General features: G+C 43.1%; 1 protein-coding gene across 2 annotated transcripts in view; it reads left to right on the top strand.

Annotated features, from left to right (window-relative positions):
* Window positions 1-21,036, top strand: part of LOC124865756 (atrial natriuretic peptide receptor 1-like) — an 88,907-nt gene that overhangs the window by 65,852 nt on the left and 2,019 nt on the right. For both annotated transcript variants that reach the window (XM_047361132.1, XM_047361131.1), the window contains exons 18-21: window positions 1,305-1,428; window positions 13,779-13,847; window positions 14,094-14,268; window positions 18,518-18,616. In XM_047361132.1, coding sequence (XP_047217088.1) covers window positions 1,305-1,428; window positions 13,779-13,847; window positions 14,094-14,268; window positions 18,518-18,616 — 467 coding nt within the window. The remainder of the gene's footprint in view (window positions 1-1,304; window positions 1,429-13,778; window positions 13,848-14,093; window positions 14,269-18,517; window positions 18,617-21,036) is intronic.

The raw sequence follows: 21,036 nt of genomic DNA, 5'->3' as shown, positions 1-21,036 counted from the left end.
TTTGGCCAGACCTCAAAGTCCTCAGCTCCTGTCGAGGTAAGAAAACTTTACTGACCGTCCGTTAACTCTTACATTACTCCTCACCTCTCATCAACTCTTTTTATTTGGCACCCCAAAGGACAATCCTCATTCAGCGATCAGTTGTAGTTTCCACAAGTTTATTAAAACCAGCCTGAATTCAGAGAGGGAAACATCGCACTTACACTGGTACCTGGAAACGTCTGTGTGTTGTCTCACCGGGGGCTGCTCTCCACTCCTTCATATACTCCAAGTTGCTGTCCAGCACCTTTTTTTCAGTTACATACACAATCATTCTGTCTGTGGATGTCTCCGCAGCAACAGCATAAAAAAAACAGAGATACATTTCATCATTTAATTAAAGAATTGTTTCCCACACGTCTTCAGAAATCTTCAGTGAGAGGAGAACCATGCCTCCCTAATACACTGCCAGCTTCTCACGATACAGACAGAAAACACCCTCAAACTTTAACCTTGGATAATAAACACTCATTGTGTTAAATACTAGAGGGTACTGTTAAGATTTTTTATATCAAAAGCATAACTAAAACTCCTAATAAAAATCAATCTATAAACAACGTCCCAAATATATCTTAGTCTTAGCTACTAATAAGAAGGCATTTATATTTCCACACTCCTGACCATAAACTAAGAGTTTAAGTAAATAAATTAATTAATTACCGGGTCTTGGTAGATTTGCAGTGGTCTGATACTCCTTCCATTTCAATAGGATTGCTTGCACAGTGCTCCTTGGGATGTTTAAAGCTTGGGAAATCTTTTTGTATCCAAATCCAGCTTGAAACTTCTCCACAACAGTATCTCAGACCTGCCTGGTGTGTTCCTTGGTTTTCATGATGCTCTCTGTGCTTTGAACAGAACCCTGAGACTATCACAGAGCAGGTGCATTTATACGGAGACTTGATTACACACAGGTGGATTCTATTTATCATCATCAGTCATTTGGGACAACATTGGATCATTCAGAGATCCTCACTGAACTTCTGGAGTGAGTTTGCTGCACTGAAAGTAAAGGGGCCAAATAATATTGCACGTCACACTTTTCAGTTTTTTATTTGTTAAAAACGTTTGACACATCCAATACATTTCATTCCACTTCACAATTGTGTCCCACTTGTTGTTGATTCTTCATAAAAAATAAGAATTTTATATCTTTATGTTTGAAGCCTGAAATGTGGCAAGCGGTTGAAAGGTTCAAGGGGGCCGAATACTTTCGCAAGGCACTGTAAGTACTGATCCTGTGACTTGGTGTTTCTCCTTGTGTACAGCTCAGTGGCAGAACAGCTGAAGAGTGGTGAGACAGTTCAAGCTGAAGCCTTCAACTGCGTTACTATCTACTTCAGTGATATCGTTGGTTTTACTGCCCTTTCTGCTGAGAGCACGCCAATGGAGGTCAGTACCAAGCTGTTAATTGTGTTAGCTTAGGACAAAGACTGGAAACTAAGGGGAAACTGTTGGCCTAGTTTAGTATAAACACTGGGACCAGAGTGAAACTGTTAGCTTAACTTAGCTTAGCTTAAACAACTTGGATCAGAGGGAAACTGTTAGCTTACCATAGCTTAGCGTAAACACTAGGACCTGAGGGAAACTGTTAGCTTACGTTAGCTTAGTGTAAACAGCTTGGATCAGAGGGTAAACTGCTAGTGTAACCGACCTTCGTTTAGCGTAAATAAGTTGGATCAGAGGGAAACTGTTAGCTTGACTTAGATTAGCGTAAACAACTTGGATCAGAGGGAAACTGCTAACATAACTTACCTTAGCTTAACGTAAACTGCTAGCATAACTTAACTTAGCTTAGCATAAACAACTTGGATCGGAGAGAAACTGTTAGTTTACCTTAGCTTAGCGTAAACAATTTGGATCAAAGGTAAACTGCTTGGGTAACTTACCTTAGTTTGGCGTAAATAACTTTGATCAGAGTGAAACTGTTAGCTTAACTTAGTTTAGCGTAAAACCTGGGACCAGAGGGAAACTGTTAGCTTAACTTACCTCAGTTTAGTGTAAACATCTTGGATCAGAGGGAAACTGCTAACATAACTTACCTTAGCTTAGCGTAAACTGCTAGCGTAACTTACCTTAGCTTAGCGTAAACAACTTGGATCAAAGGGAAACTGCTTGGGTAACTTACCTTAGTTTAGTGTAAACAACTTGGAAAAGAGGGAAACTGCTAGCTTACCTTAGCTTAGCGTAAACAACTTGGATCAGGGTGAAACTGTTAGCTTAGCTTAGCTTAGCGTAAACAAGTTGGATCAGGGGGAAACTGTTAGCTTAGCTTAGCTTAGCGTAAATAAGTTGGATCAGAGGGAAACTGTTAGCTTAACTTACCTTAGCTTAGCGTAAACAACTTGGATCAAAGGGAAACTGCTTGGGTAACTTACCTTAGTTTAGTGTAAACAACTTGGAAAAGAGGGAAACCGCTAGCTTACCTTAGCTTAGCGTAAACAACTTGGATCAGGGTGAAACTGTTAGCTTAGCTTAGCTTAGCGTAAACAAGTTGGATCAGAGGGAAACAGTTAGCTTACCCTAGCTTAGCGTAAAAACTGGGACCAGAGGAAAACTGTTAGCTTAACTTACCTTAGCTTAGCGTAAACAACTTGGATCAGGGGGAAACTGTTAGCTTAGTCTAGCTTAGCGTAAACAAGTTGGATCAGAGGGAAACTGCTTGGGTAACTTACCTTCGTTTAGCGTAAACTGCTAGCGTAACTTACCTTAGCTTAGCGTAAACAACTTGGATCAAAGGGAAACTGCTTGGGTAACTTACCTTAGTTTAGTGTAAACAACTTGGAAAAGAGGGAAACTGCTAGCTTACCTTAGCTTAGCGTAAACAACTTGGATCAGGGTGAAACTGTTAGCTTAGCTTAGCTTAGCGTAAACAAGTTGGATCAGAGGGAAACAGTTAGCTTACCTTAGTTTAGCGTAAATAACTTGGACCAGTGGGAAACTGTTAGCTTAACTTACCTTAGCTTAGCGTAAACAACTTGGATCAAAGGGAAACTGCTTGGGTAACTTACCTTAGTTTAGTGTAAAGAACTTGGATTAGAGTGAAACTGTTAGCTTAACCTAGCTTAGCGTAAAAACTGGGACCAGAGGAAAACTGTTAGCTTAACTTACCTTAGCTTAGCGTAAACAACTTGGATCAGGGGGAAACTGTTAGCTTAGTCTAGCTTAGCGTAAACAAGTTGGATCAGAGGGAAACTGCTTGGGTAACTTACCTTCGTTTAGCGTAAATAACTTGGATCGGATTGAAACTGTTAGCATTAATTAGCTTAGCGTAAAAACTGGGACCAGAGGGAACCTGCTAGCGTAACTTACCTTCGTTTAGCGTAAACAACTTGGATCACAGGGAAACTGCTAGCATAACTTACCGTAGTTTAGCGTAAACAACTTGGATCAGAGGGTAACAGTTAGCTTCCCTTAGATTAGCATAAACAACTTGAATCAGATGGAAACTGTTAGATTACCTTAGTGTAAACAACTTGGATCAAATGGAAACTGCTTGGTTAACTTACCTTAGTTTAGCGTAAATAACTTGGATCAGAGTGAAACTGTTAGCTTAACTTAGCTTAGCATAAAAACTGGGACCAGAGGGAAACTGTTAGCTTAAATTACCTTAGTTTAGCGTAAACAACTTGGATCACAGGGAAACTGCTAGCTTACCTTAGCTTAGCATAAACAACTTGGATCAGAGGGAAACTGCTAACATAACTTACCTTAGTTTAGCGTAAACAACTTGGATCAGAGAGAAACTGTTAGCTTACCTTAGCTTAGCATAAATGAGAAGTACCTGGCTGCAGCAAACAAGAAGCGGCGGGGACGGACCACACAACAGACCCATACCAGATTTGGAAATGGTACCATTGCACTCCGGAAATGAAGGGGGCGCTATTTCCTGTACCAGCTGCGGTATATCACTTTTTTTTTTCTTTTGAAATCTTAAGACTGGCTGTTCTGGCTTTTAAAACATAATAATAATAATAAACAACTTAGCCGCGGTACCTCGCGTTTTAAAAGAAAATCTCATTGATTCCGGTCATAGTTAAAAGAGAAATGTGAAACAATAAAAAACATTTACACCTAACCTGTTGCAGATAATCTACATTGTTTGTGTTCCTCATTTTTTTAAAACAAGATTCAATAATAATAATAATAATAATAAAGCAGATCAAAAATCTCAAGAAATAAAAGATAATGTTAACAGTACAGAAAGAGGCAAAAAGCCCACAGTGGGCTTATATGAAGCCTCCACCCAAATACCATGAAAACATCAGAATCAGAATCAGCTTTATTGCCAAGTTCGTGCATACAAACAAGGACTCCGGTACACTTTGCTCATTTGTTCTGTTTTTGCATTACAGAATATACAAATTTACAATTTACAATGTACAATATACAATGTACAATGCAATATTCTGCATTACAGAATATACAAATTTACAATTTACAATGTACAATATACACATATCTAATAAAAAAGGTACATTTGCAACATCTGTATGCTGTTGTTTTGTTCTCTATTAAATGTTCATCAGAGAAACAGCCTGGGGGAAGAAACTGTCTCTGTGGCGGCTGGTTTTAGTGAACAGTGCTCTGTAGCGCCACCTGAAGGTAAAACTCTAAACAGTTTATGTGCAGGGTGTGTGGGGTCTGCAGAGATTTTAGCAGCTCTTTTTCTGACCCTTGACCTGTATAAGTCCTGGATGGAAGGAAGGTCAGCCCTGATTATTCTCTCTTCAGTCCTGATTATTCGTTGCAGTCTGGACCTGTCCTGTTTTGTGGATGATCCAAACCACACTGAGATGGATGAAGACAGGACAGATTGAATGATGGCAGTGGAGAAGATGACCAGCAGCTCCTGTGGAAGGTTGAACTTCTTGAGTTGCCTCAGGAAGTACAGTCTTTATAATCCAGCAATACAATCTATTCAACTGATCATATATTTATGAGATACATTCATATAAACAATGAAAGCAAAAACAAAACCCACCACATTCAAAATATGAATGGGAATTTGAATAGAATATATAAGACTAACAAAAGACAATCATGCATTTACAGTTATAAACAATTTTTGAACTATTTTATAGAAGGCCTGCTTTTTGCTAACTGGGAAAAGTAGTTCCAAAGTTTAGCTCATCTTTATCGGACAGATAACTGACCTCAGTTGGTCTAATGTTTAGGAAGATGAAGCGCTGAACTCTGGCGAGTTAAATAAGAATGAACTTGCCATTTTTATTAATAATAATTGTCAAGTAATAGTGAATAGGAGTGAAATGCAATGATCTATGCTCCTGACTTTCATAAATCTTGTAAACTAAAAACAAATTTGTAAAATGTTAATGTTGGAAATTGTAAGAATATAGTAGGTCCTTAAACAGAGGAGCAGAGGGGCAAAGATAATCTGATCAAGTTGCAATTCTAACAGATTTTGAAGAGCCAACATTTTTTGTAGTGTTATTGGAAAGGTACTTCCCCAAACTATATTACAAGACAGATATGGATATTTAAAACTATATATGAGCAAACAAGGCTGCACTGATGTAATGACTAACCCTATTAATTATACCAATAGATGCATGTATTTTCCTGAAAACACAATCTGTATGATCATTCCACCTTAAGGTCTCATCAATGAAAACTCCAAGAAATGTTGTTGATGACTTGTGGTATTGCTATACCATCAATAACAACATTTGAACATTTTCCAAAATACGACCTTTTACCTCTAAGGATGATTAAATTGAAACATAGGTACTCATCTTGAGATGAGTATCCTTCAATAGTGAATCAAAATGTGAATGGGAGAGAAGCAGGGTTGTATCATCAGCAAACATGATTGGGTTAAAAGATTTTATAAATCATTTCAGAAAGAACAATGGATCAAGAATGGAGCCTTGAGGAAAGTATCTTGGCTCTTTTAGAATTGCAACCTTTAAAGCTAACAAATTGCTGCCTCTTAAAAAGATCGCTATTATACCATTTGTAAATAATACCATAAAATCCATACTTATACATTTATGATGATTCCCAGTTCTCAGACTATTGTTGGAAAGAAGACATGCCACAGCTCTGACTATCCCAGCAGCAGGCATTCTGGCTGGGTTGAGTTTAGCTGCTGGCAGATTCATCCACTCCAGAGAGGATCCCCACCACTGTGGCGTCATCTGGTAACTTGACAATGGTGATGTTATGGTGAGCGGTGGTGCAGTCGTAGGAGGGTGTAGAGCAGGGGGTTCAACACAATCCTGTGAAGTGCTCTTCCGTACCGGTACCCAGTTTTTGGTCCCTGCTCCTGAGCAGGTCCAACCAGGGCTAAGTCAGGACCACATGGGATGTGAACAGACTGCTGTTCACTGATTGGCTGTGAGACCAGGAGCAGTGAGAAGGTTTTTTAAGAGGTAGTGCAGGGAGTAGGTAATAAAACAATAATATTAAGAACCATAATGGCCAGAACCCAAATATAATTTAACTATTTATAAATCATAAACCAGTCTTAAGGCTGGAAGAAAAGAAAAGGGACACATCAGCTTTCTGAATTACACACGGGTAGGGGGCGCTGTAGTTAATAGCATCCTAAACCAGCTGATCACACATAAAATCAGCAGTTCAGACGCACAAACATTTCCCCCAAAACACACAAGCAAAACACCATGACCATGAAACATCGGGTTTGGTTCTGACATTTATTGACGGTCCTTCAGAGAACCACCGTCTGCAGAGAGAGCAGGCAGAGAGCAGCTGCCCGTAATCAGACTATCTGCATCGGGTCAAACCAGAGGAAGACCCGCTGAATCCATGAAGCACGAAGATCCAACATCCAACCCAAAACTAACTTCACCGCGGTCAGAAGTTCATTGTTTTGTGCTTTAAAGTCCTGATCCTCATTATTGCCATGGATGAGACAAAAAACTTCCTCATAAAACCCAAAATTGTAACTTCTTCAGGCAAACGTTGGAGCGTTAGCATCCATACTGCAGCGTCTTTACTATTGGCTTCTCCTGCCACCTCCAGCCATCAGTGGGTTCATCAAAACACAAGAGGTTCTGGCCGAGTAGAGAGAGACTGAGTGGAGCTTTTCTACATGGGACAGTGCAGCATGGGAAGCAGAGGCTATTGCATCCTCAGTAGATCTGCCTTTAAGTCTGCAAGATTGAAGTCTCCCGCTATAATGTGACAGCATCAGGGTGCCGTCCAACAGCCGAGCTCGCGTTAGCGTCCGGTGGGATATAAACAGCAGTTACCAAGACTCCATCTTCTCTTCTTCTCAGTCTATTGTCTCGGTCCTCATCGTCTCATCGTCCATGTTGACTGTAATTCAGTGTCTCTTGGTATTTCTGTCTCCATCTCCTCTGATCCATCACTTTCCTTCTACAGGCAAGAAATTAGCTACCAGTTAATCTACATTTAACTATGGTACATCATTAATAACTGTTAAACTGTTTGCTTATAAAATTCAACATGAGTTCACTACCAACCATCTTTATGTTGACTATATAAAACCTTAGTATTGTTGTTCTTACCTGTTGTCCTCTTTCTAACCCGCTAGTTAACAATCCACTACCTCTGGTTGCTTCAAGCAGCTCCTTCCTTGTTTGTTTCAGACGTCTTTGAACTAAAACAAACCCGCTATTGAATGATAATTGGAAAATATTTTAAATTGCACTACTGATGAAACCAGCAGTCATATAATATAATATAATATAATAATAATATAATAATCATCTTTATTGGTCATTGCACATGTATATTACAATGAAATTTATCCTCTACATTTAACCCATTCCTTACAGGGAACAGTGGGCTGCCATTGTGCAGCGCCCGGGGAGCATTCTTGAAGAGGACCGTAAAATGAAAAAAGTTAACAGGCTTCAGCAGTTTGCCAGAGCTCTGAATGTTTTTTCTTTGTAATTTTCAATAAGATTTTTACATCAGTCTCACCAGTTACAGTTTCTGGCAGCAGGTCACAGCATCAGCAGGTCAAACAGGATTGCAGCTTTTCCACAAACCCACATCAACAATCCTCTCAATTACCCTACCATCCTGCTTAAATAGCCACAGACACTACCTCTGGTCCACCTCAGGGGGTTCACCTGAATAGTACATTTACACAAAACTACCATTTGCTACTAAAGTTCTTTCACACAAACACATAACAAACACCTGACTACCATCTAATACATATTCAATAATATACCAAACCAAACTATAGCTTCACAGCTTCATAAAGCCAACTCCAGACTCTCATACTTCCTGGTTGTGTTTACGGGGCAGTGTGTGCTCCATCAGCCCCCGGTAGAGGGGCACATCTTTAAACATTATAGAGCAGCTATAATGTTTAAATGTATTCAGAGACTCACACAAACATTCATGTTTCAATTTAATGACAAGACAAGAAGTTTAAAATTCCCCCACTACTATCCAATCAAATTATTAGAAATTACTCATAAATGTCTTGAAAGAATCAACAAAGGCTATGGGCCTGATCTTCAAAAGGTTTACGTGTACAAAACCGCACGTAAACCAGTTTGCGTCCGCAAAGCTGATCTACAAACGAGGTGCTAATCGGAGGGCGTGTGCAAAATTAGCGGAACTGCGGGCGCAAACTTGTTAGCGTGTCTGCCTTCATGAATATGCAAAATATATGATAATGACACAAACGCGCAAATTCATATGAGGAGGATATGCAAATGTCATCCCCTACCACCCGCAATGCGGGTTTCAAAGCCTGAAACGGTTTGCGGGCGCAGTTTTTGCATGTGGATTTAGCACGTTTGAAATGCAAGTACAAACTGGGACGCAAAAATGTCTGCTGTCACTTTGGCCAAAAGGAGGCAATGGTAGAATAACAGATGACAGGGAGAAGCGTCTGTTCATGTGTCAACAGATGTGGGTTGTCAAACATAAAAATATTAAAAATAGATGAGAATAGAGGATTCTATGTTGGATTATCTAAGCTCTGATTTGGAGACAATCACAAACAGAAGTCATGATATTTCTCCTATGGTAAAACTCCTTGCAACACTTCATTCAACATCATTCCAGCGTAACATCAGTGATCATCTGCAAGATGCGCACATAACTGATCCAGCCGGTAATCACACATCATGCAAAGACCCACTGATGCTGATAATATAATAGGAAACAACTAAAGACATTATAAGGCAGATTCATTTGCAAACTGGATGCTAAAATCCCTTCTTAGAAAAATCACAATTTTAAGGCAGCTTTTCCTTGTGGTGACAAAGACTGTGTGCTTTAACCTTGTCACTAAAACACATTGAATTATTGACAGTAACGTTATTCACTGCAGGGCAAGTGGTTTATACAGTAAAAAATGATTTTGTCACCAAAAAACAATTTTAGGAATCAATCATGTTGTATATCGGTAAAATATTGGAAAAACAAATTTAGTGAAGTCATTGGAAAATAATTTATTTTTATGTACATAAATGTTCATTTAACCTTTTGCAGGACAGTAATGTGACGCTATGATTAAAAATGAGCAAAGCTATAACATACAGATTGCCAACTCCTACAACAAATCTATTTTATGTTGCCAATATTACATTCAGGCTTAAATATTGTGGCTGTTTATGATAAACTCTGAACTCTTCAAACATAAACTCAAAAAAACAACAGAACCCGCTGAGTCTCTGAAAAGAATGAAAAGATCAAGGGAGACAAATTAATGAACAGACATATTTGTCTTTTATAATGTTAATATTGATTGGACAATTTCTTGCGAGTTACGTTGAGCAAGAAAAGAGAAATAATCTCGTCAGAGCAGATAATGAACCTGCTGAGCAGCACAACAACAGTGAACTAACTGTAACAGTCCAGAAAACCAACGGCCGAACAGAACAGAAGGAACTAATCAGCAACTGGATCTTTTCTAATGATGCAGCGCAACAATCTCTGCATATTTCTAGCAACACAGCAGATGATCTGTTGCTTTTCATCTTGTTCTGGCGGCCAGTAGCACACCAGTTTCCTCATTTAAACAGGGCGGTCTGCGCCTGTTCTGTATGGCAAGCCAATAGGATAAAAAATCGGCTGTTGTTCTAATCCGTAAATAACGGGATGCACCGTCAGACGCGCTGCGAATCAGAACGCGCGGTGGCGTAAACAATGTGTGGTGGCGTTTTATGCATATTTTATCATCAAGAGGCTGTCTTATTATTGCTCAGATTTTAAGGCATTTTACCCAATCAGTTCACTGCGAGGGCAGACACAACCAGGAGATCCCTGATCCAATATAAAACTCACTCATTGTTCTCTTGGGGCAGAAACTCATCTTTTTTAATATATCTTTTGTCATTTTAAACACCTCAGCTTGAACCGCCACCTTAACGTGATGGAGGGGTTTGAGTGCTCGAATGATCCTAGAGGCTATGTTGTCTGGGGCTTAAATGCCCCTGGTAGGGTCTCCCATGGCAAACAGACTCTAGGTGACGGGTCAGACAAAGAGTGGTTCAAGAATCCCTCATGAGGACGAAAATATCGAGGCACGTGACGTCGCCCCTGGAGCCAGGCCTGGGGTCGGACGCGCCGGAGAGCGCCTGGTGGCCGGGTTGCTCCTCGCGGGACCAGACCGGGCCAAGGCCGAACGAGAGACGCGAGGCCATCCCCCAGTGGGCCCACCACCTGCAGGGGGAACCATGAGGGACCGGTGCAAAGAGGATTGGGTGGCGGACGAAGGTGGCGGACAAAGGTGGAGACCTCAGCGGCCCGATCCCCGGATGCTTAGGCTGGCTCTAGGGACATGGAATGTCACCTTGCTGGTGGGGAAGGAGCCTGAGCTTGTGTGGGAGGTCGAGAGATATCGGCTAGAAATAGTCGGGCTCGCCTCCACGCACAGCGTGGGCTCTGGAACCCATCTCCTTGAGAGGGGTTGGACTCTCTTCTACTCTGGAGTGGCCCACGAGGAGAGGCGGCGGGCTGGTGTGGGTTTGCTTGTTGCCCCCCAGCTCAGCCGTCTCGTGTTGGGGTTTACCCCAGTGGATGAGAGGGTCGCATCCCTGCGCCTTCGGGTTGGGGAGAGGTCTCTGACTATCATTTCAGCCTACGGGCCGAGTGGTAGTGCAGAGTGCCCGGCCTTCTTGGCGACCCTGTCGGGGGTGCTGGATAGTGCCCCTCCCGGGGACTCCATTATTCTGCTGGGGGACTTCAACGCCCACGTGGGAAACGACAGTGACAGCTGGAGAGGCGTGATCGGGAGGAATGGCCTCCCCGATCTGAATCCAAGCGGTGTTTTGTTATTGGACTTCTGTGCTAGTCACGGATTGTCCATAACGAACAGCATGTTCAAACATAAGGGTGTCCATCAGTGCACTTGGCACCAGGACACCCTAGGCAGGAGGTCGATGATCGACTTTGTTGTCGTATCATCAGACCTTTGGCCGCATGTTTTGGACACTCGGGTGAAGAGAAGGGCTGAGCTGTCCACTGATCACCACCTGGTGGTGAGTTGGATCTGCTGGGGGAGGAGAAAGCCGGACAGACTTGGCAGGCCCAAGCGCATAGTGAGGGTCTGCTGGGAACATCTGGTGGAGCCCTCGGCCAGGGATGTATTCAACTCCCACCTCCGGGAGAGTTTGACCAGATTCCGAGGGATGTTGGAGACATAGAGTCCGAGTGGACCATGTTCTCCGCATCTATTGTCGATGCTGCTGCCCGTAGCTGCGGCCGTAAGGTCTGCGGTGCCTGTTGCGGCGGCAATCCCAGAACCCGGTGGTGGACACCGGCAGTAAGGAATGCTGTCAAGCTGAAGAAGGAGTCCTATCGGCTGTGGTTGGCTTGTGGGACTCCTGAGGCGGCTGACGGGTACCGTGAGGGCAAGCGTGCCGCGGCCCGGGCTGTGGCAGAGGCAAAAACTCGGGCCTGGGAGGAGTTTGGTGAGGCCATGGAGAAGGACTACCGGTTGGTCTCGAAGCGATTCTGGCAAACCGTCCGGCGCCTCAGGAGGGGGAAGCAGTGCTTTGCCAGCACTGTTTATAGTGGGGGTGGAAGGCTGCTGACCTCGACTGAGGACATTATCGGGCGGTGGAAGGAGTACTTCGAGGATCTCCTCAATCCTGCCATCACGCATTCCCTGGTGGAAACAGAGGCTGGGGACTCGGGGTTGGACTCTTTCATCACCCAGGCTGAAATCACCGAGGTGTTTAAAAAGCTCCGTGGTGGCAGGGCTTCGGGGGTGGATGAGATCCGCCCTGAGTACCTCGAGTCTCTGGATGTTGTGGGGCTGTCATGGTTGACACGCCTCTTCAACATTGCGTGGCAGTCGGGGACAGTGCCTCTAGACTGGCAGACTGGGGTAGTGGTCCCCCTTCATAAGTAGGGGGACCGGAGGGTGTGTTCCAACTACAGGGGGATCACACTCCTCAGCCTCCCTGGTAAGACCTACGCCAGGGTATTGGAGAGGAGAGTCCGGCCGATAGTCGAACCTTGGCTTCAGGAGGAGCAGTGTGGTTTTCGTCCCGGCCGTGGAACACTGGACCAGCTCTATACCCTCTACAGGGTGCTCGAGGGTTCATGGGAGTTTGCCCAACCGGTCCACATGTGTTTTGTGGACCTGGAGAAAGCATTCGACTGTGTCCCTCGTGATGCCCTGTGGGGGGGTGCTCCAGGAGTATGGAATCGGGGACTCTTTATTAGGGGCCATCCGGTCCCTGTACGAGCGGAGCAGGAGTTTGGTCCGCATTGCCGGCACTAAGTCGGACCTGTTCCCGGTGCATGTTGGACTCCGGCAGGGCTGCCCTTTGTCACCGGTCCTGTTTATAACTTTTATGGACAGGATTTCTAGGCGCAACTTTGGGTCGTGACCAAAAGAACGAGATCCCAGATACAAGCGGCTGAAATGAGCTTCCTCCGTAGGGTGGCCGGGCACTCCGTTAGAGATAGGGTGAGGAGCTCGGAGTAGAGCCGCTGCTCCTCCACATCGAGAGGAGCCAGTTGAGGTGGCTCGGGCATCTATACCGGATGCCTCCTGGACGCCTTCCTGGGGAGGTGTTCCAGACACGAGAGGAGGCCCAGTGGACGGCCCAGGACACGCTGGGGGGACTATGTCTCTCGGCTGGCCTGGGAACGACTTGGGCTCCCCCTGGAGGAGCTGGATGAGGTGTCTGGGGAGAGGGACGTCTGGGCGTCTCTGCTTAGGCTGCTGCCCCCGCGACCCGGTCCCGGATAAAGCGGAAGACGATGAGTTCGAGTACGAGTCATTTTAAACATGAAACTACCAAAGCATAAGCCAAGGCATGGTGCTTGTCAAAAAGAAATAAAAAGATAAATATAATACAGCAGTGTACTTGATAGAGCCAGTTTTTCTGTAGGTTTGTTATGTGTAATCACATGCTATTATTGTTTTAAATGAATAATTAATTGCCTGTCAAAGTTGACATTTATTTTCCCATAGCGTTGCATAAACGTAGAAAGCAGAGGTAAAATTTTAGACAAGTCTAGCATAAACACAGGAAACTAATTGAAACTGAGAGACTAACTCAGTTTAGTATAAACTTGTGGAAGCAGTGGAAACTCTTAGCTTAGCTTGGTGTAAATACAAGTAGCAGAGAGAAACCCTGTAAACAGCTCACCTTGTCTGCAATTAGACGATCAGGAGTCTTTTTCCCCTGGTGGGAGCAGCTGATTCTGAAACACAAATACTGTTTCTCTTTGAGCTTCTTCCATGTTTTGTCTAAACTAAATCTAAACCCTAGACAGAATATGAGTCTGTGTTTGTGTTTCTTCAGGTAGTGACTCTCCTCAACGACCTCTACACCTGTTTCGACGCCATCATTGACAACTTTGATGTATATAAGGTGAAAACAAGAGAAATCTCAGAACAGGTCAAAGTCATTGAGCTGCTGTGATGAAAACGTTTTGAGCTGATCACTGAAAATCTAAACAGTTTTTATCAGGTGTCTCCTTAGTGATGTGACCACAGCAGATCTGTTCAAAGAAGAAGAAAATCATTTCTGTCAAATTTAATCGTTGTCAAAATACGCTGTAGAAATAAATATCTGATATTAACACGTTAATGAATAAAACTCTTACAACCCCCCAAGGTGGAGACAATTGGTGATGCCTACATGGTGGTCTCGGGACTACCGGTAAGGAACGGAAAGCTGCACGGCAGAGAGATTTCCCGCATGGCACTCGCCCTGCTGGATGCCGTCCGAACCTTTAGGATCCGGCACCGACCGGAGCAGCAGCTAAAGTTGAGGATCGGAATACACAGTGGTGAGAAAACACTTCAAGCGGCCACATACTCTATGTTTGTGTATATGTGTGTCTTAATTGGAATGTATGAACCTGACTGTTGTGAAGTGCCTTGAGACGACATGTGCTGTGAATTGGCGCTATATAAATAAAACTGAATTGAATTGAATGTGTGTGCATATATATATATATATATATATATATATATACAGGGGTTGGACAATGAAAGTGAAACACCTGGTTTTAGACCACAATAATTTATTAGTATGGTGTAGGGCCTCCTTTTGAGGCCAATACAGCATCAATTCATCTTGGGAATGACATATACAAGTCCTGCACAGTGGTCAGAGGGATTTTAAGCCATTCTTCTTGCAGGATAGTGGTCAGGTCACTACGTGATACTGGTGGAGGAAAACGTTTCCTGACTCGCTCCTCCAAAACACCCCAAAGTGTCTCAATAATATTTAGATCTGGTGACTGTGCAGGCCATGGGAGATGTTCAACTTCACTTTCATGTTCATCAAACCAATCTTTCACCAGTCTTGCTGTGTGTATTGGTGCATTGTCATCCTGATACACGGCACCGCCTTCAGGATACAATGTTTGAACCATTGGATGCACATGGTCCTCAAGAATGGTTCTGTAGTCCTTGGCAGTGACGCGCCCATCTAGCACAAGTATTGGGCCAAGGGAATGCCATGATATGACAGCCCAAACCATCACTGATCCACCCCCATGCTTCACTCTGGGCATGCAACAGTCTGGGTGGTACGCTTCTTTGGGGCTTCTCCACACCGTAACTCTCCCGGATGTGGGGAAAACAGTAAAGGTGGACTCATCAGAGAACAATACATGTTTCACATTGTCTACAGCCCAAGATTTGCGCTCCTTGCACCATTGAAACCAACGTTTGGCATTGGCATGATTGACCAAAGGTTTGGCTATAGCAGCCCGGCCGTGTATATTGACCCTGTGGAGCTCCTGACGGACAGTTCTGGTGGAAACAGGAGAGTTGAGGTGCACATTTAATTCTGCCGTGATTTGGGCAGCCGTGGTTTTATGTTTTTTGGATACAATCCGGGTTAGCACCCAAACATCCCTTTCAGACAGCTTCCTCTTGCGTCCACAGTTAATCCTGTTGGATGTGGTTCGTCCTTCTTGGTGGTATGCTGACATTACCATGGATACCGTGGCTCTTGATACATCACAAAGACTTGCTGTCTTGGTCACAGATGCGCCAGCAAGACGTGCACCAACAATTTGTCCTCTTTTGAACTCTGGTATGTCACCCATAATGTTGTGTGCATTTCAATATTTTGAGCCAAACTGTGCTCTTACCCTGCTAATTGAACCTTCACACTCTGCTCTTACTGGTGCAATGTGCAATCAATGAAGACTGGCTACCAGGCTGGTCCAATTTAGACATGAAACCTCCCACACTAAAATGACAGGTGTTTCACTTTCATTGTCCAACTCCTGTATATACATATTATACATATCTGACAAAGGTAATAATGAATAAAAATTCTATGAAAACGAACAAATAAAAGTCAGACATTGTTTTTCAAACATGCTTCAACAGAATTATTTTAAAAAATAAACTCATGAAACAGACCTGGACATAAATGATGGTAGCCCTGAAAATAATGTGACCAAATGGACGTATTAAATCAAGGTGTGTCCATTAATTAGCATCACAGGTGTCTACATTCTTGTAATCAGTCAGTGGGTCTATATACAGTGCCTTGCAAAAGTACTCGGCCCCCTTGAACCTTTCAACCTCTTTCCACATTTCAGGCTTCAAACATAAAAATATAAAATTATAATTTTTTGTGAAGAATCAACAACAAGTGGGAAACAATCATGAAATGGAATGAAATTTATTGGATGTGTCAAACTTTTTTAACAAATAAAAAACTGAAAAGTGGGGCGTGTAATATTATTCAGCCCCCTTGTGTTAATACTTTGTAGCGCCACCCTTTGCTGCAATTACAGCTGCAAGTCTCTTGGGGTTTGTCTCTATCAGTTTTCACATCAAGAGACTGAAATTCTTCTCATTCTTCCTTGAAAAACAGCTGGAGCTCAGTGAGGTTGGATGGAGAGCGTTCATGAACAGCAGTCTTCAGCTCTTTCCACAGATTCTCGATTGGATTCAGGTCTGGACTTTGACTAGGCCATTCCAACACCTGGATACGTTTATTTGTGAACCATTTCATTGTAGATTTGGCTTTATGTTTTGGATCATTGTCTTGTTGGAAGATAAATCTCCGTCCCAGTCTCAGGTCTCTTGCAGACTCCAACAGGTTTTCTTCCAGAATGGTCCTGTATTTGGTCCCATCCATCTTCCCATCAACTTTGACCATCTTCTCTGTCCCTGCTGATGAAAAGCAGGTCCAAACCATGATGCTGCCACCACCATGTTTAACAGTGGGGATGGTGTGTTCAGGGTGATGAGCTGTGTTGCTTTTACACCAAACATATCGTTTTGCATTGTGGCCAAACAGTTTGATTTTGGTTTCATCTGACCAGAGCACCTTCTTCCACATGTTTGGTGTGTCTCCCAGGTGGCTTGTGGCAAACTTTAAACGAGACTTTTTATGGATATCTTTGAGAAATGGCTTTCTTCTTGCCACTCTTCCATAAAGGCCAGATTTGTACAGTGTACGACTGATTGTTGTCCTATGGACAGACTCTCCCACCTCAGCTGTAGATCTCTGCAGTTCATCCAGAGTGATCATGGACCTCTTGGCTGCATCTCTGATCAGTCTTCTCCTTGTTCCAGATGAAAGTTTAGAGGGACAGCCGGGTCTTGGTAGATTTGCAGTGGTCTGATACTCCTTCCATTTCAATATGATTGTTTGCACAGTGCTCCTTGGGATGTTTAAAGCTTGGGGAATCTTTTTGTATCCAAATCCAGCTTTAAACTTCTCCACAACAGTATCTCAGACCTGCCTGGTGCGTTCCTTGGTCTTCATGATGCTCTCTGCGCTTTGAACAGAACCCTGAGACTATCACAGAGCAGGTGCATAAGATCCAACCTCCCTGGACGTGGCCGCAGGAGGAAAATGTTTTGACAAAACAAAGACTATTAATTTGTACGGTAACAAAAGAGTCCAGAAAAACTTCTCAAGGAGCATCAGTGTCAGATCGCACCATCCGACGTTGTCTGAGGCAAAGTGGACTTAATGGGAGACGACGAAGGAGACCATTGTTGAAAACAAATCATAAAAGCCAGACTGGAATTTGCCAAACTTCATGTTGACAAGCCACAAAGCTTCTGGGAGAATGTCCTATGGACAGATGAGACAAAAATTTAACTTTTCAGCAAGGCCCATCAGCTCTATGTTCGCAGACAGAGAAATGAAGTATATGAAGAGAAGAACACTGTTCCTACAGTGAAACATGGAGGAGATTCTGTTATGTTCTGGTGCTGCTTTGCTGCATCTGGTACAGGGTGTCTTGAATCTCTGCAGGTATAATGAAATCTCAAGACTATCAAGAGATTCTAGAGAGAAATGTGTTGCCTAGTGTCATAAAGCTTGGTCTCAGTCGCAGGTCATGGATCTTTCAACAGAATAATGACCCAAAACACACAGCTAGAAACACCAAGAATGACTAAGAGGAAAACATTGGACTATTCTGAAGTGACCTTCTATGACCCCTGATCTAAATCCTATTGAGCATCTTTGGAAGGAGCTGAAACATGCCGTCTGGAAAAGGCTCCCTTCAAACCTGAGACAACTGGAGCAGTTTGCTCATGAGGAGTGGTCCAGAATACCTGCTGAGAGGTCCAGAAGTCTCATTGACAGTTATAGGAATCATTTGATTGCAGTGATTGCCTCAAAAGGTTCTGCAACAAAATATTAAGTTAAGGTAGCATCATTTATGTCCAGGCCTGTTTCATGGGTTTATTTTTTAAATAATTCTGTTGAAACATGTTTGAAAAGCAACGTCTGACTTTCATTTGTTCATTTTCATAGAATCTTTATTCATTATGAAGTTATTTCTGTGACCATTGTGGGTTTTTCTTTCATTAATGTGTCCGTGTGTGGATATATATATATATATATATATATACGTGTGTGTGTATATTTATATATAACATACATACACACACACTTATATACTGAACCTGAACTGTGTTCACACTCAGAGCTTACGACAGACAGACATTCAGATTAAGATGGTCTTCCTCAGATGTCCACAGAAGATGTGATGCTTCATTTTTGCAAAGGGAGCTCTGATTCCATTTCTCCATCTGTGGGTGCAGGTCCGGTGTGTGCAGGGGTGGTGGGTCTGAAGATGCCTCGGTACTGTCTGTTTGGGGACACCGTCAACACGTCGTCCCGGATGGAATCCACCGGAGAAGGTGAGCCAACATGTTCAACATGTTAAACATCTGAGGTTGGTTCTTTGTCCACCCTAAGGTTCATCTGCCGCAGGTCATCCTCTGATCTGAGGTGTTACGGTCTTCTGCTGATCAGAGAAGCTGCTGCACTGAAAAGAGCAGAATGACGGCTTTAACTGACTGAAATCAGATCAGATTTATTGGTCACATAGTCCATCAGTGTTTAGTGAATTATGTTTTTACCTCCAACTGGTAACAAAGAAAAGTAAAAGCTAATGTCTGACAAGAATATGACAGTTTCAAATTCAAAGTCTAACAGTCAGGTCCTGACTGGTTTCAGTTTAGGATTCATTGCTGAGCAGATGGACGAGTGGAGAGGAGAAATTCTTCATCACCTCAATCTTCATCCTCAGGCAGCAGACAGTCTGACCTGACGGATTTGGGGACAAAATGGGCTGGAGGTGCTGTTTAAGGATATTCTGAGCTTCTGACCTGCAAAGTTCTGTCTAAATGTCCTGCAGGTTGGGGCAGGTGGTTCTGAGGGTCCGATTGGCCATTCAAACCACCCATTTAGGGGCCCACTTGTCCTATCTAGAGCACTAGCTGTGAGCATCATTTCAGGGATGATGTTCACGATGGTGGATGTGTAAAACTTCCTGGGAATCTTCAGAAGGAACCTAGGGTCCGTTAGTGGTCTGAGGACATCTGGACATCTTTACACACCACCTAAAGGTTTTTATATATTCTGTTCTTACAAACCCGGCTGGAATAAATACATCAGAAGTTCTGGTCCATCCCTATAAAACTTTCTGGGAATCAGCTGAAGTAAAATCTGACTTGGAGCGGAAATTACTTCCCTTAAACTTTGATCCTTGGTTTCAGTCTGAAATATAAGAGGGTGTGACAGGTATGGCAGCCCATAGGGACCAAACATCACCAGGAGAAGTTTATATGACTCCCATCAGAACATCAGAAGCTGCTCTGGTTCCATTCTGAAACTGTGCAGGACATTGGGTCCATATACCTGTCACAATCAGAGGCCGACCCAGAAAAAGCTGCAAAAATCCTCCGGAACCTAACTGGTTTGTTGATAGAAACAGCGACCCAATATGATGGGATGGCTGCAGTCCAGATTAATATTTTCCAGGCATAAACTCAGTCACAAATATAGAAACACTGATATTCTGCAGGATACTCAAGTTGGAAGTCGGTTCTGTTTTCACTCATTACTTCCGGGCTGTGAAAGTGGAGCCATAAATGCACTGAGCTTCAGCCTGTTTATGTGATCCAAATTTATATGGGTTGTTTGGACTGATTCAGGAAGTTTCCTCTGATTTTCCTATTGAGCAATCAGAAACAGGTCTGAACTGGAACCGGTACCAGTAACAGGTTCAATTCAATTTAATTCAGTTTATTTATATAGCACCAATTCACAACACATGTCGTCTCAAGGTTCTTCACAACAGTCAGGTTTATATATTCCAGTTAATCCTAATCATTGAACAGTTCAGTCAGATTCAGTTATTTATTCAAATTGGATAAAAAGTTTTTCTATCTAAGGAAACCCAGCAGATTGCATCCAGTCAGTGACTTGCAGCATTCACTCCTCCTGGATGAGCATATAGAGACAGTGGACAGTCACTGGTGTTGACTTTGCAGCAATCCCTCATACTGAGCATGCATGTAGCGACAGTGGAGAGGAAAAACTCCCTTTTAACAGGAAGAAACCTCCAGCAGAACCAGAACCAGGCTCAGTGTGAGCGGCCATCTGCCACGACCGACTGGAGGTTAGAGAGAACAGAGCAGAGACACAAAGAGAACAAAGAAGCACTGATCCAGGAGTACTTTCTATGGGAAGGAAAAGTAAATGTTAATGGATGTAGCTCCTTTAGTCGTTTCATCTAGAAAGAAAGAACAGATAAACTCTGATCCAGTTTTCAAGGTTAGAGTCTGAAAGAGAGAACATAGAGTTAGTTACAGTAGAAGCTCAGTCAGTAGCCATGTCTAGGAGAGAGAAAGGGTTAAACACTGAAAGACAGGGCCATGTGGATCATCTGTAGAAGGTGAGCATTAAGTTGTTGCCAGCAGAAGCTTGGATGATGCCCCTCTCCAGAAAGGTGTCACAGGTAGACACAGAGTCAGGCCAGGTGTAGCTTCTAGGAAGAGAAAAGAGAGAGAACATGAAGTCAAAAGCTGAAATAACAGCAAATAATGCAAAATTGGAGAGTAGTATGAGAATGTAGCAAAGAGAGTGAAAGTGGTTGTTATGTCCTCCAGCAGCCTAAGCCTATAGCAGCATAACTACAGAGATAGTTTCAGTTCAGATTATTTAGTCAAACGGCGCTTATTTACAACAATGTCGTCTCAAGGAACCTCACAAAGGGTCCCACTGATGGTCATTATTATACTAAAAACCACAAGGATTGAGATACCTCTCTCTG

The sequence above is a fragment of the Girardinichthys multiradiatus genome, chromosome 3, assembly GCF_021462225.1.
Source record: "Girardinichthys multiradiatus isolate DD_20200921_A chromosome 3, DD_fGirMul_XY1, whole genome shotgun sequence".
NCBI lineage: Eukaryota > Metazoa > Chordata > Actinopteri > Cyprinodontiformes > Goodeidae > Girardinichthys > Girardinichthys multiradiatus.
Note: the sequence above shows the minus strand (reverse complement) of the source record. Positions and strands in the feature narration are given on the sequence as shown.